We start from the raw sequence: 27,341 nt of genomic DNA, 5'->3' as shown, positions 1-27,341 counted from the left end.
ACACAGCTTGGAGACGTGGCGGTAGCCATCTTCCCAAGTCTAGCGGGGAGAGCAGAGAAAAAGGTGAGGCACAAGGGTCGAAGCCATCTGAGACCGGATGCAACAGTAATGAGGAACTGGGTGACCTGCAAGGAGCAGCAGGTCAGCCCATAACCGCACTGGTATGACTGGTTTGTGCTTCCAGGAATGCTTTGGGGAAACCATGTACAGAGTGGCAATTAGAATCCTAAGCAGCACTGAACAGATTGGATGGACCATTTTGGCCTTTATTTGCCATCATTTACTCTGTTATTATGGTACACTTTTCATGCGCTTTCTTTTTTTCTAAAGGCTCCCAAAAATCTGTTTCTTTCCTGATGCAATAAGTTCTTACAAGACAAGCAGATGGAGTAGAGACTGGAAAAAAAGATCAATGTCATGCAAGTTTCAATGAGCTTTTTTATTGAGTCTTTGCCATTCTCCTGCAGGTTGTTGATATTCGATCCACATGGAATGCACTCTCCCCAAAACTAAGCTGCGACACACGACCGCTCATTCTAAAAACACTACATGAACTCTTTGCATTGGTGCCTTCACTCAAGGTGAAAACGGAAGAATATGAGGTGGGTGGTTGTAACTGTAATCTAAAAGATGGATGACTTTATGGTGTTCATGATATATAGATAGCACTTTTTATTCATGATTGTCCTTCAAAATCCTTCCAACCCCTTCTCCTGGCAGCCATTCTTTGAAAATAAATTTGACTGACATCAATAATGACATAAAGTTGAGCTGCAAGAGGAAGGATAGAGAAAAAGTAATAAATAAACTTGAATCTTGGTGTTGGAGCACCCACAGAATGATGCAAGCCTAGTTTGTAGGCTAAGTAGCATGTAAACTGAAAAGAAAATGCCTTCCTACAATAATATTAGTGGTTAGATTGTTTTTCTCTATACTCCAAAAGGAATGTATGCCCAGTGATCCAAGAGAACTGTAAGTCATGATTACATGACATTAAAGAAACTGACTATAGTTCTGCTTTGAACCTCGTAATAAATTATTTCAGAATTCACAGGAAATCAGCCTTCGTTGAATTGTTGGTAAAAGATGGATGTAAGAAAATTTATATCTCGTGCAATGATAAGATTTAGAATATGGAACCTGGATTGTTTTCCTGTTGTGATACATTTTATTGGACTGGTCTGAGTTATCCAAAGATGCTTTTCTATTTCAAGACCATATAGGCTCACTTGAAAGAAAATGATCTTGAAAACTTATATACTAAAACATTGCTGGCTAATTCTTATGTTGATGCAATAAAAAGTATCACATTGTGCCAAAGATTCCTGTTTTATCCAGGACAGCTGCTACAACTCTGTGCTACAGAATATAGAGCTGATTGTTTTTCACTGACTTACACAGAAAAGTATTTAGCTCATATTGGAGACATGGCAGCACACAAAAAGATGGTTGAATTAGCATGCGCTTAAAGTCTGTGAGAAAATATTATCTTTGAGACATAAGTTCTTTCTGGGGATCTGCTGAGTGCTTGCACTCTGGATTGGCCACTGGCAAAGACAGGATGCTAGGTTTGATGGTTCTTGGTCTAACCTAAAATGGCATTTGTTCCTACGTTACTGCCACTATTTAAACTTGACACTTTTTTCGTTTAGCAGTCCATTTCTCACTATGTCCAGTGTTTCATTTCCATTTTAAACATTCTTACATGGTTCAGTGCTATTACAGCTGTGCAATAAGCTCACTATTGGCTGGAATGATGTATTTTCATTGGGTTTGTTGGTAGGAATTCTGCCAGCCATTTAAAAGATATCATCTCTTTGACAGATGGAAGAAAAAAGATTAGACTTGTACTACTATGAATTTTAAATCTGTCTCCCTCCCCCACAGAAATTTAAAGCCAACGTGGTCAGCTTCCTCTGGAACCACACTCAGAGCAAGGTATGATCAATACTAGAAACAGTCAACTGTAATATTCTAAAAAGGATGTGATTATAATATGTGTGCATCTTAAGGTCATTTTCAGCTTGTTTGAGGTTTACCAAGTACACAGCGCCAGTAAATATTTCACAACTTTTGAAAGTATAACCCACCAGTATTTTATATAAAAAGTATACATTACCAGCCATTTAAAAAAAAAAAATTGTGTAATCCCTCAGAAATTCATTGGCCTATTGTAGCCGGCTGTGGAGCACTCACTGTGAGCAGCTCCATTTAATGAAATCAAGCTGCCGTAAACCACAGGTTTTACATGAGAACTGGCATCTTTTTAGCTGTTGACAGTGCATCTTGCAAAAGAGTCATGGTTGTTATAAAATTCACCACTTCCATTTCATATAAATTCATTTACCATATAGCATATTATATATTTAACATACTTGAAAGTAAACCTGAAAGTGTCCCAAAAACTTTATTGGTTTTGGATACCTGTATAGTGATTGTGGTTTTGCTCAATCATATGTACAGGATTAATTAGCAGATAATAGTTAAAACCAATAGCACAGATGAAGCAATGTAACCAAAGTGGTCAATGGATGGTCATTTGTTTCCATTATGTTAGAATTTTCTGTAAGAATAGGAGGCCAAATATTGTAGATGTGGGGGGGGGGGGGGGGGGGAGAGTTATATCCTTAGTAAAATACTGTTTTTCTGGTACAAATGTTCTGCAAAAATAGTTTGCTTGTCGTCTGTATCTTTGTTTCTTTGTCTGCCTCCACAGAACAATCGAGACCATCTGTTAAAAGAGCTACTTGTTACCAAAAAATGCCTCTATGAATCATTTTCTGTCTGAAACAGGAGAAAGTTAGTTCCTTTGAAACCCACTGAGAAAACAAATTCTCTGGAGATTGCTTCAGCTATCTGAACATCCTTTTAAACTATATCCTCTCTAAGTGACTTCGCCTGTATCACGTATTGGAATTACAATGCACACAACCTTTCGCTATATAAGCTGGTTACAAATTCTCTTTACTAAAAAGCTTAAATTGAGCACAATGAAATTAAATGACTTGCTTGAAGGTTCCAATAGTCTTCGTTGTTGGATCCATCACTTTCTACCTCTTTATAACAGGCTAGAAATATAACACACTTGTGTGATTCTGAAGATTTGTACAATACACATTGCTATAAAACACTGGATAGGTTTTATTTTTGTGTTTTTAATTTTTATTTGCATCATTTATAATCTGCTGATCCACATATCTCAGCGGATAACAGAAGTACATAATCACATAAAACGCATATCATTATAAAAGATATAAAACACAGTTTGTATATAAATACAATAAACACAATCCAGCTGAAGCATACTTTGGGCAACTCCAGTTGCCATGCAATCCAGTCAGTAACGTTAATCGGTAGGTCTTAAGGAGCTTTCTAAAGCAAGGCAAGTCATTTTCAGATCTGATCTCCTAAGGTAGTGTATTCTGTAAGACTAAGCCAGTTATTCTAAACATCCTCTCTCTGTTCATTAATAAATATGTATGCTTCATAGGTAGAACCTCTAATAAATGTTGGGATAAAGAATGGAGAGAGCGCAGGGGGGAATAAATGAATTTGAGTGAATGCAAGAGGGGGTGGCAAAATTATGCAGGCCCTTAAAAATAATAGTAAGAATTTTAAATCTTTTCCTTTACTTCTCTGGTAACCAATGTAAGGTTATCAAAACTGATGTAATGTGCTCCTGTAAGGAAGAGCCAGAGAGAACCAGAGATTGGATAACTAAATAAAAGTCTGAATTACAAAGGAAAGGTTAAGGGTACATAATAAACACAACTTAAAATAATAAAATTGAACTAAAGTATTGATCTGAGGATGCAATGATGGGGATGAATCTACTAAAATCCTCAGGTCATGAGCATGGGATTTAATGGGAGTAGAACAACCATCAAAAGTAAAACTTGATGGAAAATTATCTTGCGGCATCAGGACTGATAACACCACCTCAGTCTTACTAATGTTTAGAGCCAATTTGTTAGAAGTCAGCCAATTCTTGACCTTTGACAGGCAAGAGGATAATTTCAGAATTGCAGAAAGTCAGAGGAAATTGTGAAAAAGAATTGCATATCATCTGCACATAGTTTGAAAGAAACACGCATAAGACCCAAGACCGAACAAAGAAGTGCTAGATAAATAAAATTGTGGAGAGTGAGGAACCTTGAGCTGCACAAGTGAATATCAGATGTAGGGCTGAAAAGCTGTTGCCAATCCTGACTGTGAAAGAGAGATTAGCCAGAAAAGCAAACCAAAAGTAGATGAAATCCCCAAAGAACCCAAACGAGCCAGTAGTAAGTCATGGTAGATGGTGTCAAAGGCTGGAGATATGTCTAGTAATACTAGCAAAAATTGGGTCCCATTGTCAAAGCCATGATGGATAGTGTCAAAACTATTCAAAAACAACAATCCTGTATTATGGCGTGAAGAAAAGCCATACAGGGAATTGTCTAAAAAAAAAAAATATTAGTCTCTAAATAATCCTGCTTTTAGATAAAAGGGGTAAAGAGGAAATAGGACGATAATTGCCTGGGTCTAGACCATCAAGATTGGATTTTTTTTCAATAGCAGACGCAGCACTGAAGATTTTAACACACATGGACGTGGTTATTTAAACAGGTCTTTCCATAAACCTCAGAGCCCCCTCAGCTGCTACGATCGATTACTCAACAATTTGTAAATATTTGATACAGTTATCCAGTTACTGTCCGCTATATCTTCCTCTTCCCAGTTACGGCACCCCTGTTCATTGTAACTTATGTCTTCTCTATACCATGTTAATAGTTAGGTTTCGACCCTTGTTATTTGTAAACCGACATGATATGATATCTATCATGAATGCCGGTATAAAAAAGCACTAAATAAAAAATAAACATGGAACCAGCCTTGGAGAGAGAGGCATTCACAAGGCACTTGATAAAGCTTCCGATGTCAGATCATAAGGTAATTTTATAAAAGAAAAGGAGCATGAGTTGAAAATACAGAAATTGTCTTTCAGCCTGTCCATAATGGATATAACTTCAATGGAAGAAGATGGAGAAAATTCATCCAAGACATTGAGACATTCTGTGGAACAAGCTTGGGGATCTAATAAGGAAACTAGTGAAGCAGATGGGGTAAATGGAAACGAAGGTAAAGAGGAAGAGAGTTTGTCCACTATCCTCGCTGTCTTGTAAGAAGAAAAAAAAAAGAAGCCATCTGCTCACAAGTATCAAAAGTGGCTAGAAGAGAATTATACTTGAGGGCAGTGGCTAAGCAATGGACAATTCTAAAACGTTTGCACAGCTGGAGGGAGCTGTAGTCACACATACCAAATACTTTTTTTCCCCCCTTATCAGCCAATGTTCTATACCTAGTCAGTTTAGCACAATAGTCAGAAAGGTTCTCCTCAGATTTACAATTATGCCACTGGCGTTCAGCCTTCCGTAAGACATTTTTTAGAGACCGCAAAGACAGAGCCAGGAGGCACAATGCCTTCACTTTGCACAAAAATGTTTCAACAGAGCAATAATGGTCAAAGCTGAATGGAGTGATGTCTGCCAGATGTTGTCCATACTAGTGGCATCTTGATCATCACTGAGCGAGGAAAGACTGTGTAACCATTGAGAATGAAGTGAGTCAGCATCTATCGGAGGTCTCCATAAAACTATTTGGGGCAAGATAACGCCATGAAAGCCAGCAAGAGGGTGCTTTATGTAGCATCTAATTTTAAAAAATGGTCAGACCATTGAACATTGGTGGTTGTAATCTAAAATGAGTCACTCGATAGCTAAGTGTCACGTATGAAAATAAGGTCAAGGGTGCTCCCCAGTTTGAGTTGGCATATGAATTAGCTAGGACCATCCAAGAGACTGTATGGATAACAAAGTCCATACAGGTTTTGAAAGTGGACGAGTGTCTACATGCAGACTAAAGTCTCTGAGAACAATAACATTTCTAGCATCAGCTTTAATAGAGAGAAGGCTGTCAATAAATACTGACATGTTAAAAGATAAGCAGCCAGGAGGAAAATATGCTAGGCAAAGACTCTAGTTTATTTAGGAGGTAAGGCACACTTCCAATGGGAGAATATCCTCAGTTTGCAGTAACGAAAGCTGCAAACTGAGGACATTTTAGCCACTATCAGTAAGCCACCCCCCTTCCTCTTAACAAGGGGGTTAGAAGACACCACATAGTTGGTTAGGCACAATTGAGTCAACAATTCTGTATCTGTGGGAAGTCGCCAACATCTGTCAGGCATAATATATCCCGTGACATGTTCTTAATTAGGTCTATCAACATGGGTCTTTTTTCGAATGGCTTGTCCATTGATTAAAATTAGTGAAAGTTGTGTAGGAGTGTGGCCCAAAGCAGCAGTGTTCTGAACACGATTGATCAGATTAGGATGGGTTGCTTTGTGAACTTGTTTGTGAAAGAGTAATTGTCCGTAGTGACTCTTCCTAGTTAAACAGGAATCAGGTCTCCCAAGAGTAAGTCCAGATGAACAGCTATGCATGTACAAGATATGTTCTTAGCAAGGCAAAAGTATCCAAAAAAATAGCAAAATAAAATGGCTGGATAGTAAACACTAAGAAAAACAACCATAGTTAATTTACACATGAAAAAATCTTGAAAAGACTGAGCTACTGTAGATAGACACAATCAGAAACCGAAAATAAAACAAAGTATAGTAAAGTCTAAACAAAAAATAAGACTAAACATGCTCAAACACATTTATTTGAGCACGATGGAGTGTACAAAAGAGCATGCTTCTTAGTCGCACAACTGAGGCATATGCTCCTCTGGTGCCACTGCTGGAGTTTAATCATCTTGTCCTAGTGATGTCACCAACTGGGCAGAGTTAGTTTCAGCTTTGAGTAGGAAGTGAACAAACTCTGAATTCAAATGCAAACCTGTTAAAAGATGAAACACAATGCAATCCAGCAACTTGGCAGGGCAACTGATGCAGCCCACAGCAGGTATTAGTAAGCAGCAATAGCACAAAGCGCCTCTGGTGTCACAGCAGGAGTTTAATTAGCTTGTCCTAGTGACATCAACTGGGCAGAGTTAGCATCAGGTAGGAAGCAAACCAGTTTCTGAGTTGTGTATTATTTTTTGGCATTACATATTTATTCTCCTTTGGGCTTCCAGCTCAATCGGAACCATCCCTTACAACAGTTGCAGCACTGTGAGCTTTCACACTTACAGTAACTGCTCAGGTTTTTTTCTCTTTTTAACCCTTTTCCTATCTGTCCCAGTCATGGCAATGACAGTTTGCTGGCTGACCATTTCTTTTTCTGGAACACAGCACAAGAGTCCCTTGAAACAGCCAGTACGTGTCACTGTAGGACAATATTTGGTACTCTTGCTCTCCCATTGTCTGTGAGCACTGGCTGTGCGATGTGCTGGGACCAGGTTTGGAAATCAAACTCTCTTCTCTGATGATAAGTAAGTGTAACAGGGCAACGCACATTTGGGGGCCCTATCCAGCATGGGTTAGGGCCCACTTACAGGGGTTGCATACTCGGGGCCCTTGATTGCTCAGCAAAAACACGTTTCTTATCAACTGCTTGGAAATGAGGGCAGATCTGAAAACTATAAAGGTCTTCAAATATCAAGGTGGGAAGTTGAGCATTCTGTCATGGGATAACCCTAAGGATCGCATACCTAGCAGGAAAGGCCAGTGTCCTAGCACTCACAATCAGTTGCCACCTGTTGGGCCCCCACAAGTGGTCCCTGTATCATGATGTGGTGGACAGGCTTTTTCTTGAGTGAGGGTCACATGGAGTGGGTCTGCTTTTGTCAGTTCTGAACAGGAAAATAACTGTCTTCTGCTCCAGGAGGAGATTTGAAGACATCAATAGATGCTTAATTGGAGGACAGGTGTCTTGGTCGTATATTCTCCGGTATGCCTGGTAATTAAAATCTTGGTAAAACTCAGAAGAATAACTGTGATCCTCATAGCACTGTTTTTGACTGAGAGAAATGTGGTTCCCTCTTCTGGAGATGTCCACCAGGAAACCCATAAGGCTGGGATGTTCTAAACCTAATCACTCAGCATCAAAAATCCTTCCTACCCCAAACAGTCAGTGTCTGGCCCTCACAATTTGGATGTTAGGAGGGATTTGAAATAGACCCTTGCCACTCGGAAAAAAATGTTTCTAGCTTCCAGAAGAGAGTTTCCTAGGAGGTTGAATGGTTTAAAATGGGGAGGTTTGTCATCTGGTTTTGAGGTCAAATCTGTAGATCCTTTGTCTTGCTCCATACAAAAATCTGTTTGAATAATTTTTTTAAACTTTCAGAGTCTGATCTCAGTACTAACTCAGTGCTCACCTTAGATCAACTGGCGATTATCACCTTATGGAAGGGAATCTAATTTTTGCTCAGAGTTTAGTTTTCATGGTTTATGTGGGGCTTCAATTGAAGCCTTCTGCACTGTTGTGGGTTTTCACCATGGTTCTAACTCAACTCATGAATCCCCTTTTCAAGCCACTTGATGCTTGTGAGCTCAAGTACCTGACCTAGAAGGTTGCATTTTTTGTGGCGGTCAGTTTTGCACATAGTCTGACAACGCCGGGCTATAGTGACTTATCCACTTTACATTAAGTTCAATCATAGCAGGGTGGTGCCTCACACCATCCTACATTCCTGCCTAACATTATCTTAGTTGCCTTTTCAGAATTCTTCCTGAACCTTGCACATTGGATTGCAAAAGAGCTACCAACTTTAAATAGAATGAACAAAAGCATTTGAAAGTCCTCTCAGCTCTTTATTTCTTATGATCCCAACAAGGCAGTCCTTGCTATGACAAAGTCCTCTATCTCTAATTGAGTATCAGATTGCATTTCTTACTGTTATGCCCTGGCAATTCTGACATAACAAGAACATGTCAGGCCACATGCCGTCAGAGCTATAGCAATAACTGTTGCCAATTTAAAGTCTACCACATTAAAATAGATCTGCAATGCTGGAACACATTCACCAGTCATTTCTGTATTGAAACAACCTCCTATTGGGATACTAGGTTTAGATACTCTATCCTTCAAGATCTTTTTGCAGAGGAGAGCCCAACTTCCTTCATAGTAGGTCCCATTTTTATTTTTTTGGTTTGCTGCTTTTATATTATCTGTTTTACTGCAACAATTAAAAATGGAACAGAAGGAAATAAAACTGGAGGTTGTCTTATGCTGCTAATGATATATTTGCAGAAGCATTGATTATTCTGCATAAAACAGGTAAAGTTCTATTGCTACTACAAAATTATAGGCCAATATCATTAATAAATGTTGAGTGCAAAATTAATGTGGACACTCTTGGCTACATCATGAAGCATAGATATGCTTTGGATAGTACTAGTTTATTTTGTACTGTTTTACAAATTTCCAAGAATATAACTCTTTCTGGCTTTGTTATATCTCTAGAAGCAGAGGGAGCTTTGACCAGATAAGAGTAAGGGTATTTATTTCAGATTGTGGAATGGTTTGGCCTTGGTCACATTTTTATTCAAATAAAAATACTTTATTCAATACCCTGTGCTAAGATACAAATCTGTTATCTAAGCCCTTTCATTTGAGGGGAGGGGTACAAGGATGTACCTATCTTCTCTCTTATTTAGCTTTCAGATTGCTGGTTATTGCCATTCGAAAGTTGGATCAGATTAAAGGTTTCCGTGATAAGGAATGCATGGCGCAAAATTTTTATTTATGATGATAATGGATCCTTTGTTGTCACGCCCAAGCTTACTGACATTAATCCGAACTTTTTTCAGTATATCAAGATATAAGATTAATGGGTCCAAATTGTAATTACTTTCTTTGAAAAATTTTTGTGCTAAGCATTTATTTATTTATTTGATGCCCACTCCAGAGGATTGTGGCAGTTTTCAGTACTTAGCACTTTTCCTTTTCATTGGCAGTCTTAGTTTATACTATCTAGATGACTCATTTGCATCTCAGTGAGATACTTTTGTTCAGCTGAATGAACAGAAGATTATTGAGGAAATTTAATTAGGAAGTGCATTCTTTTATATATTTCTTGGTGGGGTAGATTAGAAACAATAGAAATGTTGATTGCCCCTCAAGTGATTGATACTGGCAATTTGTTTCCAATTCCCCCCCCCCCCCCAAAGTGTACCATAAATTGAAAAATGATTACTGAGATTTCCTTGGCAAGCTAAAGTTTTATGGATTTCCTTTAAAAAGCTTAAGCTGTCCACAGAACACAGTGGAGTTAATTTTCTTGATGTGTTATTGTTCCATTATGCCTTCATGCTTCGCCAAGTAGGCATATGGTTAATCCAAGAGCTGAATGATATCCATCCTTCGTAGTATTGTCTAGGATCTCACCTGGTATCCATTTTATTGTTGCTCTTATTACCAGGTGTATGTTTTGCCTCTGTCATTGATTTGAATCTGATTATGGCAAGTAATATTTCAGCATTCAAAAGTTTAAAAGAGATTGTGGCCTAGAAATGGTGTAAATTTTTCCAGATTAATTATGGGATAATCCATATTTTAAATTAATAATTGTACAATAAATTGGAGGAATTGGAAGGATGCAGGTATCTGGATAGTGGCTAAACTGGTGGTAAATGGTAATTATTTGACCTTTTCAGAGAAAAGTCAAAAATATAATCTTTCATATTCACATCGTTATCAACGGTTGCAACTGAAGCACTGCTTATTGCCAAGGATAACTCAGCTTTAGTGTCTGCTCTAGAAATACTTACATCGAGAGAGAGAATAATGGCCAGTCATTATGTAGATACAAGTAGCACAAGTTTGTATGGCTGCAAAGGTACTGAAAAAGTTTGGGAATGTGAGTTGAAGGGGTCCTTGAGTGAAAAGCCATGGTTCTATTTTTGTTCTAAAGGTATTTAAATGTTCTCTTTCAACTTCATTAATGCAATCCTAATTTTTCACTGCACAATGGATATTATGGACATTTATTAAACTGCACAAGTGTTGTGACCGTCGCTGCCCGATGTCTCCACTATGCCCACCTTAACTCTTTGGCGACTCCCTCTTTGCCTGTTGGAAGTTTGGCTGCCGCAGTGTCATCTTGCCGTTCCCCCCCCACGGCGTCCCTGGACCGGTTAGACGCTGCACTCCGCCATGTTTCCCAGCAGCCTAAGGGTGCGCGTGCGGCACGGCCCTGACTCAAGTACCAGCAGTGGCGCGAACCTCAGATGATGAGGTGATGTCATCTTCACCGGATATTTTAGGTCTCTGTAATCGCTAACGAATCGAGTTAGCAAGGGCTTTCCTCCAGATATCGGCGGATGGGATTCGCTCTCCGCATACCTTGCTACTCTGCCTCCTCGGACTTACCAGGGGTACCCACTCCTCAGGGGCCTTGCTTTCTCTTTTGCTTTTCACAGCTCAGTTATCCAGGATCGTTGTTCCAGTATCTGAGGGACTACAGCCCAGCCGGGCACTTCCAGCTCACTACTGCCACCTCTGGTGGTTCCATATACTGTTTAATAAAAGAACTAGTGTGTGTCTGTCTCCATACTCTGAGCCTGACCGGTGGTCCCTCTCGGGATCTCCCCCGGGGGCGTGGTCATCTGCCACCGGCCCAAGAATCCACCCACAACTACCACGAACACTAGCAACAAGCTGAACTCATCTACTTGTAATATAAGTTGGTTTTGAGAAAAAGATGTTGGGACATTTGATCATATGCTTTATTATTTTCTTAAAGTATATCATTTCTGGTTAAGATTTGGCAGAGATTTAGAACTTTTCTTAAGATACCCATAAATCTTTGATGTTTATTGATGATCTCTCTCTGCAGAGGAAAGTATTGGATGGTTTATTTCTGTTATTTGTAAAGTGATAATCACAAATTGGAAACATCTTTTGTGTACTGATTATTATTTATATTGAAGTTTAGTGCATATTGCACACAAATACAAAATAGTTGCAGTTACAAAAACGTATAGAAGTGATATCTGCAAGGCTAGCCTGGAAACTATTGCTTTGAGTTTGAGTTTCTATATTTCATTTGAGAGAATGTTTGACATGTATTTTGTGCTTCCTTACTGCTAGTTCCTTTATTCTACTATTCATTGTGTGCTCATTATATAGTTTTTGTAAATTATTTGTTTTATTTTATGTTTAGTATTCTTTTGAAGATGTTTAAAATAAAAAGTTTGAACTCTAAAACTGGAGGTCTTCACTAAAAGTCTTTTTTTTTCCTTTTTGCCAGTTGGTAACTGTTCACTTTGTCTTGCCCCTTTTTATGTGAAAATAATCCTAAATTTAGGAGTAGTTGTATGTGTGGCTTCATTGCACTGCTTGTCAGTAAAGAAAGCAAAATACCTCCTTGTAATATGTGTTCTCTAACAACAGCAGTGCAATGATCTACACAACCCACTCATTTCCTCTTGGTGAGTTATTTCTGTATACCCTTTTTTCTAATAACTTGGCTATCCATTAAACTGAGCAGCTGCAGATTTGGCACTATGCAGAAAATAACCATAAATGCATAGAAATCTCTGGAAAGATCATCTGTGCTGGCATGAGACAGATTCACATGACCCTTGTGCATGGCTGCTTGCATTGCTGCCATCAGAGAACAGCTATTACAGGTAAGCAATTTTGCTTTCTCTCACATGGCAACATGCAAGGGTGTCCCTGGTCACTGGGAAGGCATCTACTTCCATTTACTATAAAAAAAAAAAAAAAAAAGAGTTGGAATACCACCATTCAGGTAGTTTCAGTGGACAGTCACAGGGTTTGGAAGTTTTTATTTTCCATATACATCAGAAATTCATTATACATACTTGCTCTTTTTTTTTTCCTAATATAGGATCAGCAGGTAGCAACTACAGCATATAAATCTCTTTGCAAATTTGACTCTGAAGAACATACAATTCTTCATCTTCCCGAAAAGGTGAGAATTTTTTTTTTAATGTTTATGTAATTTATAAACAATAGGAGAATTTTGATCCATCTATTACATAGTATTAAAGCAAAAAGCTATTTTAATTAATAACTATGGCCTAGATTCATCAAAATGCTATAAACCAGAGAGACATTTTCTTATGTTGGGCTGCTGAGAGTGAGAGAGAGAGACTCTTTATAAGGCCTTCACAGTATTCAACCATTTATATCACTATAGGAGAGCCAGGTAATAACTCGAGGTGAGGTTTTGGTGGTGTTTTAGGGTTTGGGGGCCAGTTTGACATGTAGAGTGAGATGTATGAACCACACAGTACACCTTGGTGAAGATTTGAGGTCATTTGGAGTGATAGTACCATCAAGCTAGGGTGAGAGAACATTGTAGAAATCTCTTCTTTGTGAGACTTTCCTCACTCCAAATGACATCAAATCTTCATTGAGGTGTACTGTGCTGTTTGTGCGTCTCACTCTGCATGTAAAACTGGCCCCAAAGCCCTAAACCACCACCAAAACCTCACCTTGAGTTATTAGCTGGCCCTCCTATAGTGATATAAATGGTTGAATACTGTGAAGACCTACCCAGAGGCACTCTCTCTCTCCCTCCCCCTCCTCTCTCCCTCCCTCCTCCTCCCTCTCTCCTAGCCCAGAAATGCAATTTGCAATCTTTATCGCAAATTGCGTTACGGCTGTTTTGGGCATATCGCACAGCTTAACATCAGGTAAAAAGATGTAGTTATTTCTGGCATTAGAAAAGTGCGATATTGCCCCTCATTTTCATTAATCCCCCCCAAACCCCTCCCCAATCCCACCCCTATGAAAAATTTGTATTCGTGCAATGCGATAACAGCATAGTGCATGCGATATTAATGGTAACACATGCGTTATGGCATTATTGCGGGCGTTAATGCCATAATGCATTTTGATGAATGACCCTTTATGGTATAAAAAAAATATGTTCATGATGTCCCTCTGCTTTATTTAGCCCAGTTGGTGAAAACATTGTATTGCAAACCAGGGATAAAGTTTACATTATTCCTGAGGATTAAAAAAAAAAGCCTGACTGGTATAGAGAGCAGTCAATATCTCTTGACCCCAGGGCAGTAATAAGAGTGGGTGAGAGGGTCAGCCACATGGGGAAATGTGTGGCTGAAAAAGTTAAGTATGGCTGGCAGCAGATGAATATCCAGTAAGTGTGTGCCTCTGTGCTCCTGTCATCCACAATGGGAGAGGAAGAGGGGAGAGAGTGAGAAAGATTGAGGGTGAGAGGAGTGGGGCAGGGGGTACAAATACACTAGCTAAAATGCCAAGTTACAGTTCTGACCATCTTTCATACCCATGGTAAAGATTTGACCACCAGGCTTGATGTGACCCTTTTTGGGAGGAAACACTCTCTCTCTCTCATCATGTATTATAAATTTCAAATACAGAGGCCAGACTATTTGTTTTTCTATATTTGGTGGTCAGCAGTCTTTAACATGACAAAGTAGGTATGCCTGATTATTTAGGTCAGAAAGTTGGTCTTCTCTCCAGGTATGGGAGGGATAACTTTTAGGATGTTAATTGGGGTTTCTTTAGCCTCCAAAGGAAGCATGATATTACTTTATTGGCCTTTTATAGATCTTTTGTGGTGATTATAAGTGGAAGCATTTGCAACATGTATAGGGACTTCAATTTCAGTTTTTATTTTATTTACCCAAGAATGTATCACTATTTATTGTAACCAACAAAAACAGGTCACTCCCCAGCTCTGCACACCCACAAAAACCTTTTTTTCTAGATTGAAGTTGGAAAGCATTCCTGAAGGCCATGCCTTTGCGTGCTTTTCCCTGCTTATTATATCTATCAGCATGCAAAGCATGAAAAGCACCTGATATAAAGTGATATGTACATTATAATAACTTGTACTTCCCTGCTGTTACTACCCCACTGAAATAAATTGGAAGGCAGTGGGCATTGAGATAGGTTTCCTGTACTGGGAAAGTTACTGTATCAGGGATACACTTTGGGTCATTCCTTTTTCGTTTTTGCAGACAGCAGATTTCAATCAAAGCCAGGGCAATCACTGAAAAAACAGGAACCAGTGCTCTATAGTCAAATAAATAGGACATGTATAGATTCAGAACAGGTTATTTAAAATTTATTGTGTTATGTTATAATTCAATATATTTTTGTGACATTTTCTAATATTTAAAATATGGATTTACATGGAAAGTGCAATATTAGATTGAGAGGCTTTCAGTGTCTTTTGAGAGAGATGATCTTCATGTTTTCCCTCTAGCTTACAGATGTCCTAGAGGTCTGCTTGCTCTAACATTGAATTGTGTAAGCTTGCAGTGGTCAGGGAAGCAGAACGGATTGTGACATGAAAAAAGAAGCATGAGCATCTAGAAAGTATTTGCCAAATGTCAGTAACTTATTTATCCATAAGGACTGCAAATGTTTATCAATTTCCCTGCTTGAAGCGTGATGCCAATAGAATCAGTATTGCACAGTTTTGCTTGTCTTACATAGTTGGAGACATGCTCAGGTTCTTTTGTATGGCAATACAATGGAAACAGGTTTCTTTTGGCTTTGGACAAATACTTTTGACTGTGGGGTTTTTTTTGTTTTTTAAGCCCATCCATCAACCAGGTTGCAGGGGAAAATGTTTTGGGTTTTTTTTTCTCAAAAGAGATGTGAAATGTGTTGAAGTATGCAAGTGGCTCTAGGGTTAGTTTGCTATGGAATGAAAACGTGGGTAAGGGTGACAAGATATTGAAAGATTTTTATCATCTAGGTTCTGTTGAAACTTTTTGTTGCCCAAATGAAAAACATGTCTATTGGTTGACTATGTCAGCTTTGTTACCACGGCTTTAGTGATAGATTAAATGACTTTCTGCAGACTCTGTTTAAGCAAAGAATCCACTAAATAGTGCCTGTTATTGTGACTAGCACATTGTGTGACACAATGGAAACGTAATAACATCATGCAGTAAAAATCCTCCAATAGAAGTTGTTGTCTTGCAGTGGTTTGTTCAAATAACAAGTTAATGGGTTTAGAAAAAGATAAACTACTCGCATCCCCCATTTTAATAACTCTGATTGGTCAGTTACTCATTTTTATGTCCCAACCTCTTTTGCAATGAGAGATTAATCTGTAGTAAGATCAGTTTAAAGCCAGCGTGATTTTCTCCATGGACAAGCAGGGCAGATATTGGCCACACTAGTGGGTGATGTCTTCCGATGGCACCAAGACTGAAAAGCCCTCTCAAAGCTCAGACATACCGAGAAGGATTTTTTTTTTTCATGTCTCTGTGGATCTTCCTGTGCCGCCACCACCAAGTGAGTTTCAGTCTTTTTACTTCTGCTTGTAAAAAATGATCCATTTTTGCTCTCTTTACTAAAGCTGCATGTCAAATATTTTTGCTTTTTGGTATTTTTTTCTTATTTTCCTTTTCCATTTTTTTCCTTTTAACTTCGTTTTTCATGATTTTTGGGGGGAGGAGGGAATGGAAAATAAATTTTGATATATTTTTTTTAAATTAAGTTCAACCTACTTCAGTGCTTTGCACAATGGCGGAGAGCAAGCTGCAGTTCAAAAGATGCCCCTGTAGCTCCCACAAGATGACTTTGTCTGATCAGCATGACTGCTGTGTTTGGTTCTTAGGCCCATCACATGACATACCTAACTGTGTTGTCTATACCCAAATATTTATTAGGGCCAGAAGATTCAGAAGCTACATGCTGAGAGTTTTAAAATTCTCCTTAAGCCTCCATAAAGTCAGTAAAGAGGAAACTGTCAGCTGAGGGACCATTGTCTAAATCTGAAAATGCGGAGTCCTCTCATGCTAGACACATAGACTTGGAGAAGTCTCACTACAGGCGCCATTCCCTTTACAACAAAGTGGGATGTAAGCTGCATTCTTCAGCACTGGAGCATGTAGGAGCCAAAGGCAGGCACTTTCAGAACATGTCAGTATGCAAAAAAGAAGCGTTCAGTTCAATCACACTTAGATGCAAAACATTTCACTGACATTGTTGACAGGTAGTGGAGCTACATCCTTATCAACGCCAGCTTCTTGGCACTGAGATACAAATGTCACTGAAGAGACAAAAAAGGTAGTTCATGCTGACTCTACCACTACACAATAACCTGTGCTGATCCTAGTTTGTGAAACAGATAGTTCTTCCACTGTGATTCCTCTCTCCATAAAGGAACATCAACCCTTTGTGAAGAAAATGTGGTTTGGTGTCATCAAGAACTATTTTACTAATGTACCAAATTCTCTGCTCTCTTCTTCGCAACAAATGTCTCCCATTTTGGAGTTTCTGGCCCTTATTTAGAAACTGTCTATTATTCCAGCATATTGATGCAGACAAGAAATGATACAAAGTCTGTCACAGTCTGATTCTCATAGTTCACCTTTCTCAGAAGACCTCAGAGACCTTCCGTCACAAGACGGATCACAATCATCCTGTTGTACTACTGTCATATCATTTTGATGGTGATAAGTCCACCAGTCTTCCATTGTGCCCCTCTCCATTGCTTCCCAGAAGTATATTTCTGCCTGAGGATATATCATACATTGCTTTTGTCCAATAAAAGCCAAGACAATTCCATTCACTTTACAGGAGGAGGCAGAACCTAGAGAAGATATTGTTGGTTTATTAAATAGTAGCTTTTGAGGTTCACATAGGAATTTCAAACTAGAATATGGCAATTGCCTTTTCCTAGCGTGTAGCAGGTGGACTCAGGACCAATGGGTATAGTGTACTCCTGATAGCAGTTGGAGACTGATCAGATTTCAATCTGATGTCAGCCCTAGTACATATACCCCTGCTGGAAGTGCGGCTCTTCAGTATTTTCCGTCTCCATAGCAGTTAGGGACTCTATGCATGCTAGCATAGCGTTAGAGTAAATTTTACCAAAGAAATCCAAATTAAGAAGAAATCTTACCTCTACAGACGAGCCCCGCTCTCCTGTGGTGACACCCATTGGGTCCCTCCCCCAGTCAAGATTCCTGAGGTGATTTGCTTCTACACTGCTTGAAGCAAATAAATTAGATCTCAAATGCAGAGTTAAACCTTATCTTGATCATCAAAAGGTGCAACTCCCTCATGAGTCTCTAGTAGTGAAATCAGCTATTACAAAACAAAAAACTCAAAGCATTCTAAGACACAATCTAGTACCTCTCTGAGAAAAGATACTAAATAATGGGCAATGTAGCAAAAATGATTTTCCAGTCAGCTATAATATTATCTAGGATAGCTGCTTATCGACTACATGCGGAACAATATATGAATAACTTCTTACAAAAACTTCATGGCGCAGCACCTTCCTTCAGACTCTGTGGATCACTTTACATCTGTACTGCAAGAAGTAGAAGAATGTGGAAAACATTTCATTTGAGTAGCTTAACATGCATACGATACTTCTAGGACATCTGCAATAGCTCTAGGAACTAGCATAGCTTCATGCTTCAGCTCTTTGTGACTATGATCACGAGAAACTAATGGATGCTTCATGAACAGAAGATATAAGTCTCTTTGGAGAAAAAGTGAAAGAAATAGTGGATCGTATTAAAGGTTACTGCTCCACTTGCCTTACTCTGTTAGCAGATACAACAAAGCTATTATTGACCAGCAGGAAAAGTCAGCCTCAGCTAATGTAACCCCAATATTTAAAAAGGGCTCCAGGGGCGATCCAGGAAACTACAGACCGGTTAACCTGACTTCAGTGCCAGGAAAAATAGTGGAAAGTGTTCTAAACATCAAAATCACAGAACATATAGAAAGACATGGTTTATTGGAACAAAGTCAGCTTGGCTTAACCCAAGGCAAGTCTTGCCTCACAAATCTGCTTCACTTTTTTGAAGGAGTTAATAAACATGTGGATAAAGGTGAACCGTTAGATGTAGTGGGAGAAATAGCCTAGTGGTTAGAGTCCTAGTGGTTCGAGTCCTGCTGTCGCTCCTAGTGACCTTGGACAAGTCATTTTACCCTCCATTGCCTCAGGTACAAAAAACCTAGATTGTAAGCCCTCTGGGGATATCTCGATTGAGATCAAATGTCGGTATATAAAAATAATAAATAAATAAATACTTGGATTTTCAGAAGGCGTTTGACAAAGTTCCTCATGAGAGGCTTCTAGGAAAAGTAAAAAGTCATGGGATAGGTGGTGATGTCCTTTCGTGGATTACAAACTGGCTAAAAGACAGGAAACAGCGAGTAGGATTAAATGGACAATTTTCTCATTGGAAGGGAGTGGACAGTGGAGTGCCTCAGGGATCTGTATTGAGACCCTTACTTTTCAATATATTTATAAATGATCTGGAAAGAAATACGAGTGAGATAATCAAATTTGCAGATGATACAAAATTGTTCAGAGTAGTTAAATCACAAGCAGATTGTGATAAATTGCAGGAAGGCCTTGTGAGACTGGAAAATTGGGCATCCAAATGGCAGATGAAATGTAATGTGGATAAGTGCAAGGTGATGCATATAGGGAAAAATTACCCATGCTATAGTTACACAATGTTAGGTTCCATATTAGGTGCTACAACCCAAGAAAGAGATCTAGGCGTCCTAGTGGATAACACATTGAAATCATCGGTTCAGTGTGCTGTGGCAGCCAAAAAAGCAAACAGAATGTTGGGAATTATTAGAAAGGGAATGGTGAATAGAATGGAAAATGTCATAATGCCTCTGTATCGCTCCATGGTGAGACTGCACCTTGAATACTGTGTACAATTCTGGTCGCCGAATCTCAAAAAAGATATAATTGCGATGGAGAAGATACAGAGAAGGGCTACCAAAATGATAAGGTGAATGGTACAGCTCCCCTATGAGGAATGACTAAAGAGGTTAGGACTTTTCAGCTTGGAGAAGAGACGGCTGAGGGGGGATATGATAGAGGTGTTTAAAATCATGAGAGGTCTAGAACGGGTAGATGTGAATCGGTTATTTACTCTTTCGGATAATAGAAAGACTAGGGGGCACTCCATGAAGTTAGCATGGGGCACATTTAAAATTAATCAGAGAAAGTTCTTTTTCACTCAACGCACAATTAAACTCTGGAATTTGTTGCCAGAAGATGTGGATAGTGCAGTTAGTATAGCTGACTTCAGTGCCGGGAAAAATAGTGGAAACTATTCTCAAGATCAAAATTGTAGAGCATATAGAAAGACATGATTTAATGGGACACAGTGAACATGGATTTACACAAGGGAAGTCTTGCCTAACAAATCTGCTTCATTTTTTTGAAGGGGTTAATAAACATGTGGATAAAGGTGAACCGGTAGATGTAGTGTATTTGGATTTTCAGAAGGCGTTTGACAAAGTCCCTCATGAGAGGCTTCTATGAAAACTAAAAAGTCATGGGATAGGAGGCGATGTCCTTTCGTGGATTACAAACTGGTTAAAAGACAGGAAACAGAGAGTAGGATTAAATGGTCAATATTCTCAGTGGAAAAGGGTAAACAGTGGAGTACCTCAGGGATCTGTATTGGGACTGGTGCTTTTCAATATATATATAAATGATCTGGAAAGGAATACGACGAGTGAGGTTATCAAATTTGCGGATGATACAAAATTATTCAGAGTAGTGAAATCACAGGCAGACTGTGATACATTACAGGAGGACCTTGCAAGACTGGAAGATTGGGCATCCAAATGGCAGATGAAATTTAATGTGGACAAGTGCAAGGTGATGCACATAGGGAAAAATAACCCTTGCTGTAGTTACACGATGTTAGGTTCCATGTTAGGAGCTACCACCCAGGAAAAAGATCTAGGCATCATAGTGGATAATACTTTAAAATCGTCAGCTCAGTGTGCTGCAGCAGTCAAAAAAGCAAATAGAATGTTAGGAATTATTAGGAAGGGAATGGTTAATAGAACGGAAAATGTCATAATGCCTCTGTATCGTTCCATGGTGAGATCGCACCTTGAATACTGTGTACAATTCTGGTCGCCGCATCTCAAAAAAGATATAGTTGCGATGGAGAAGGTACAGAGAAGGGCAACCAAAATGATAAAGGGGATGGAACAGCTCCCCTATGAGGAAAGGCTGAAGAGGTTAGGGTTGTTCAGCTTGGAGAAGAGATGGCTGAGGGGGGATATGATATGATATAAATCACTTAGAGCTCAGAGCAGTCTTAAGTGTTCTAAAAGTATTCAATCCATGTTTAAAACTCATATTGATCAAAACAGATAACCTGTACCTGTATTCTATATCAACTAAAAAGAAGGATTAGTCTCTTTTAGTCTTTTTCAAGAAGTTTTCAAGATTTTGAAATGGGAAGTTTCCCAAATAATGTGCCTTATATTTATCTCTCTGAATTAAGGACCTTTTATATGCATTCTTTCCAATTCCGTTTATAGCCAAGACAATACAAAGTTAAGGAAAGTGAAGGGTATAATGACTTTGATAGCTCTTTTTGGTCATGTCAAATTTGGTTTTCATATCTTCAATGCATAGCTGCTCAGCATACAATAAGTTTGAGAATATTTTCATCCCTAATCACTCAGTGCAATTGGAATCTTCATCCTAACTTTCAATCTTTGGCATTGACTACATGGATTTTGAAAGTCAGCAATTGTTTACTGAAGTCAGCAAGATTCTTCTAGCTTCAAAAAAATACTCTACTATAAGATCTTACCATTTCAAATGGAAGCGATTTTCTATCTAGTGTTCTGTTTCAATCAAGACCTCCTTTCCCCCTTTTACTTCAATACATCCTAAGCCTACCTTATTCAGGGTTGAAAACTGTCTCCGTCAGAGTTCATTTCAATGCTATAGCAGCATACCTCAAAAAGTTAGGAGGAGTTCCCATCATTCTTCAATCTACTGATTATTAGATTAATAAAAGACCTAACCCAATTAAAGATCCTTCTGCTGCTTGGGATCTCCATGAAACCCTAGCTCAACTCATGAAAGCACCATTCAAGCCTTTGGTGACAGCAGAATTTAAACTATTTTCTTGGAAGATTTTTTTTGATAGCAGTTACTTCCACCTAGAGAGTAAGTGAGTTGCAAGCCTGAGTTGGACTGCAGAAGAGCTTTATTGTTTTAATTGGGAAAACAAGTCATAAAGAAAGTCTTCAAAACTATTCATCTCCATCAACCCAGTCAAACAGGGTTTTTGAGTTATAAAAAGGTCTTTCAACTTGGATTTGTGATTGCATCTCTTATTTTTGCAGTCAAGCAGAACAACATCTTCAAAGTAAGATGAAAACCAATCAAGTCAGGACTATGGCAGCCTCCTTAGCCCATCTTTACTCTGCTTATATAGAAGATATCTACCAGCTGCCATCGGGTCCTTTGCACCTTGGGAGCATACAATAGAGACTCGAGGAGGTGGAGTAGACACTGACCCAACCACCTTCTGAGGATTCCCTTGCCTCCCCCCTGACCTGCAGCAGACATGATTCAACACTGGAACACCAGAAGTATTAAAGCTCTTAGCCAAACTAACCTCAAGAAAAACCTGTGTCCCTAAAAGAGATAAATCACTGTCCTGATTCACCACCAAACTATATGCCATGCAACAAGAAAGAAGACTCCTAGAAAGACTGGCTAAAAATAGGCTACACTCTTCACTGGAAGAAATGCAGCTAGCACATATCTTCTCAATACTCATAGCACATGCCAAGAACTGCACAAGTTTCACAATGGCCTCCTCCATTTGGACACTAAATGTAGCACCCCATCATTCTCCAACAACAAATGTGAAAACTTTGCATGCCACTTTGTGAACAAAATTTTAAAACTTTGCTAGATTTAGACAACTCAAGCTCCAATATACTCAACAAGCCATCATTGAAACTTACCAACCTCTTTCTATCCCATCATGACATTACCAGCAACCAGCCTACATTTCCAAGGAATTTTCAGAGGATCAGATCATAAAGATCCTTTCTGACCCAAGTCATTATCTAGGTCAGTTGACCTCTGCCCTGCCAAACTTTGCTTCTCAAGCTATATTACCTAACTGGTAAAAACTGCTCCTTAACTGACATGTTATACCAGCCAATCTAAAGAAAAAATTCAGCTGTCTTCCCACTCCTCAAGAAATCATCCCTTCACCTCCAAGATATTGGACAGCTACATTTCAAGCCCCATACTGCTAGCCAAAATATTTAAAAAGATAGGATTCCATCCTAAACTGTACTGGATGAACAGCGCACTCTGGGCAACTACCAAATATGCTTCAAGAAAGGCCACAGTACTAAGACAGTCCTCTTGGCTTTTCTTGATACCTTCTTCAGAACCTCTGACACCTACTTGATTTCTTTGCTGCTTTTGACACTATCAGCAATGACATGCTAAAAAATAGACTATTTGACACTGGCATCGGGGGCTTTGCCCTGAACTGGTTTCCATCCTTTCTAACAGGAAGAACACAATTTGTCATGGGTGACGACAACTCATGCTCCAAACCCTGTTGTGTGGTGTCCCACAGGGATCTGTCCTCTCTTCCACACTTTTCAGTATCTATCTCAGATCTCTCATTGATGATATCAGTCTGAACTCCAGTGCTTTGTCTCTGCAGATGACATTCAACTTTTGATGTCACTGGGCTCTACTAAAGACATTGAAACAAAAAAAACAGCTGCCTTTCAGAAATTATGGATCTGGGTAACCACCAACCAGCTTACTGAACCTCAGCAAAACCAAGGTACTAACTCTAAACACCTCCCATGCCCCACTTGATATCCTAAAACTGATGCTCATACCCCTTACAATAAAATCTGAAATCAGCAGCCCAGAAAAATATAAACATGAAGGCAGAAAAAAACCAGGTGGTCTATCTATTTTGCCAGTCCACAGTAGCAATTCAGCTCCACAATCCTTACTATTCCTTCAGAGATTCCCTATTATTATCCCATCCTTTCTTGAATTCAGATAATATTCTTGTTTCTACCACCTCCACTGTTCCATGCATTCATCCACCCTCTCTGAAAATAAATATTTCCTTAGATTACTCCTGAGTTATACCCCTTTTATCCTCATCCCATCAACCCTTGTTCCAGTCCTTTCACCTTCTCTTCACCCCATTCCTAGTCCTCCTCATTTCTTCTCCCCATCCCTGGTCCTCTCACCCTCTCCTTCTCTTTTGCCCATCGCTGAGATCTCATTCCTGTATTGATACTTAAGATCCCTTTTCTTCACCCAATAAAAAAAATAAATTGTTTAGATACAAGCAAGGTTGTAAAATTACATTTTTATAATACGAAAGATGGAAATGTTTGCCGGTGTGCTTTAGATTTTTCCCGTTTTTTGCCATAGAATCTATGCTTGAGCTTCCACAGCAAACAATGGGACTGTGCCTTGCACTTCCTGCCCCCCTGTTGCCTGACCTTACCCAGGAGTTGGGGGGGGGGGGGGGTGCGGGTGGAAGAGGGGGCGCAACAGTAGCAACAGGGCCTAGGGGTGGCAAACTTTTGAATCCATCTCTGCCTCAGATCCCTGTCAGAATACTGTTGTGTGGTTCAGTGTCTCCTTAATTTATAAGTCATGCCTCCCTGCCCCCTTTTCCACCTCTTCCAGTAACTACTAATTTTGTCCTCACTGTCCTACAGTTCGCAAACCTCTCATCTGCTATGCTCCTATATTTATTATTCAGCCCTCTCTGTCCGTTCCCTTTATTTTATGCTAGTTACTGTATTTAAGTGCTCTATGCCTTCTGTCCCGCAGATGTAAACCTCTCATCTACCCCTTCATATTTTGTAATGTTTTCTTGATTTCTTACCCAAAGTTCCCGCCCTTCATCTCCTATATATATCATACTTTGTGCTGTATCTTCTCTGCGTCACAGATGTAACCCATTCAGTAATTTTGTACTTAGCTCTAAGAACTCGAGTAGGAGAGCGAGAAATAAATCATTGTAATAAAATAATAAACATCCATCGTGTCGCTGCTCATTTCTTACTGGAAGATGCTTTATGCCAAGGCAGAAGTTTTAGCCAAGCAGTTCCCAAGAGTTATTTAATTAATTCCTTGAACTCTCCCTCCATCCTGTAACACAGTGCAGTTGCATGATTCACTAATGATATAAAAACATTGCAGATATTCACATGCAACTCTCAGCTTGGGAGCTCTGGTGTGCATGGTTGATATCTTTCTTGCTTGTCCGTGGAGAAAGCTTAAGTTGCTTAACTGTAATGGGTGACAGCAGCACAAATCAGCCACACAACCCCTCTCTCCTCCTCTAGGGTTGAAGGTATAAAGGCAGAAGAGACTTGCACAATGGCAGCTGCACATGAAGGGTCTGCTGAGGAAGCTTTTCTGAGTTCTGGGAGAGCTTTTCTATCTTTGCTGTCAGATTACATCACCCAGTTGTGTGGCTGATTAGTCCTGCAGTCTACAGAGATCATCTGTTACAGGTAAGCAAGTTAGCTTTCTCAGTCCGTTGATATTCACGTTTTCTACAAATCACCATTCCCCCAAGGGTTTTTTTTAATTCTGACTTTTTTCTTTTTAGTCATTTTAGAGAGGTCAGGTTGTGTGGTATTTAAAATAATAGACCCTAAATTACTGGGTTATACTTTGAGCAAATTGCTTGTGACCCAAGGTAGGGGTCCTAAACTGAGGCACTTTCAAAATCAAGGTGCAATTAGTTTAGGGGACTTGCAGGTTTAAGAAAATAACGTAGCTATTAAAAAAAAAAACCCAACAAAATCATGACTTTGCATTAGTTTTAATTGCTTTAAATGCTCTACTTTAGCTGTGAATTGTAGCAGGTTTCTGGTGTCAGAACCTGTGGGTTCTCAGAGAGGGTGGGGTGTATTGTGTAATCATTGTGCTTTATAAAAAAAGCAAGGCCACTATCTGATGCCGCAATACATTTTAAAACAAGGCATTGATATTACAAATGAGTGGCCTGTAAATGAGTGTTAGCACCAGCCTTTTAAAAATAGGATTTGCTTCCATGGCCCTTAAGCCGTTCCACTTGTTCCTTTTACTGCCTGCACACCCTTCTTTTAAACAAACCTCTGATAATTTTCAAATGTTTTGAGTGCAACTTTGGGATAACTTCCCCCATTGAAACCTCCAGTCCCTTTTGACACGAAATTGATGTACTGAAATATTCAACTCAATCTAAAAGTTTGTTTGTTTGTTTATTTATTTTTTGCTGGCTATTTCTTCCCATAGGCAAGACCTGAAGTACCTCCACCAGAAGAGGCTGACATAGAAGAAGAAGAGAGAGAAGTGGATCTCTCTGTACCAGGTTCCTCATACGTGAAACTCATGTTGCTCACAGCCCCTGCTGTTTTACCTGGTAAGTTCAGTGCTGTAAATTAGACTTTACAGCCAGGTGGTCCATCAGATTCTTTGCTTTGACATCTGTGCCCATATAATCTTGTGGTGATTTGGGGTAGAAGTAAAGCATTGTGAATTGATTGCTCTGTCTGTATAAGCAAGAGCAATGTGACATGAAGATGAATGATCTGTCTGTTGCTGTGCTTTCCCCTCTTCCCCCAGCTTGTATCCTCCTACATCTAAGAGTTGTTTCTAGTCCAGTCATGGTGAACCGCATTGTGCTAAATTGTATTACAAGGTGCTTGATCTGTAAGAATTGATGGAAGGCAAAATTTCCCCTACAGATTCTCTGTAATCTGATCCACAGATATCAAAGCGAATTCCTGCAGAACAAAGTGTAACAGGGCTTCCAAACTGTGAGGTCACAGAACCTGCAGTTGGGGATCACAAGTGCCTCAGGTGGCAGCAGTAGCATTGGTTGTGGAAGTCTCATTTGTTTATTGAATCTTTTAGTGATTACTGGTGTTTTCATATAATACTGGGTTCAGAAATGTGTCTTGTCCTTTTTTGTGGTCATTGTTGTCATCTCTTAATTAAGCTGTTTTAGTATTGGTTTTTCTGTACCTTTGCACAACGCTTAGAACATATATTTGTAATTAGCAATTTATACAATCTTTCAAATAAATAAATGTCAGTGTAAGGCCTGTGAGCCAGCATGCACCCACAGGCTCTGCAGTGGTACTACCCTTGTGTGAGTCTCTGTGGTAACGGGAAGCCCTACCCGAGGAGGTATTGGGACCACTGCAGCACCTATGAGCTCACAAGCCCCATGCTTAATTTCATTACTAATTCTACTGCCACTTGCCACTTCCTCTCACCCTTCATCCAGGGCAGAACCTTCCCAAGAGAAAATGCTGCCTCTGTCATCATCCTGCCTTCTCTTCCCATCAGTTATCATCCATCTTTTATCCCAGGGCTTAAAAGAAAATGTTGCTGCTGAACCTGGCCAGGGAGATGTTTGGAGGAAGAGTTGTTTGAAGGAAGGAAATCAGATGCAGGAGGAGTTTGAAGGTTGGGTCAGGTGGTGAGGGATTGGCTGTGGAGGGTGAGAGAAGGATGGAGATGGAGCAAACTGACGTAACAGTATATATACATCCCTGCAGTGACATCAGCTTGCCAGTGTTCTCCGTCTACAGCAGATAGTGGATGTGCATCTCCCTACTCGG

At 39.5% G+C, this 27,341-nt stretch overlaps 1 protein-coding gene across 1 annotated transcript in view; it reads left to right on the top strand.

Moving 5' to 3' along the window:
• The window catches only part of FOCAD (focadhesin), a 788,759-nt gene that overhangs the window by 383,905 nt on the left and 377,513 nt on the right, over positions 1 to 27,341 (top strand). The window contains exons 16-19 of the mRNA XM_029606912.1: positions 468 to 602; positions 1,888 to 1,938; positions 12,781 to 12,864; positions 26,008 to 26,134. Of these exons, the coding sequence (XP_029462772.1) occupies positions 468 to 602; positions 1,888 to 1,938; positions 12,781 to 12,864; positions 26,008 to 26,134 (397 nt within the window). The remainder of the gene's footprint in view (positions 1 to 467; positions 603 to 1,887; positions 1,939 to 12,780; positions 12,865 to 26,007; positions 26,135 to 27,341) is intronic.

Source organism: Rhinatrema bivittatum, chromosome 1, assembly GCF_901001135.1.
Source record: "Rhinatrema bivittatum chromosome 1, aRhiBiv1.1, whole genome shotgun sequence".
In the NCBI taxonomy this organism is placed as follows: Eukaryota; Metazoa; Chordata; class Amphibia; order Gymnophiona; family Rhinatrematidae; genus Rhinatrema; species Rhinatrema bivittatum.
The sequence above is the reverse complement of the archived record's forward strand: the minus strand, read 5'-3'. Positions and strand labels throughout refer to the sequence as shown.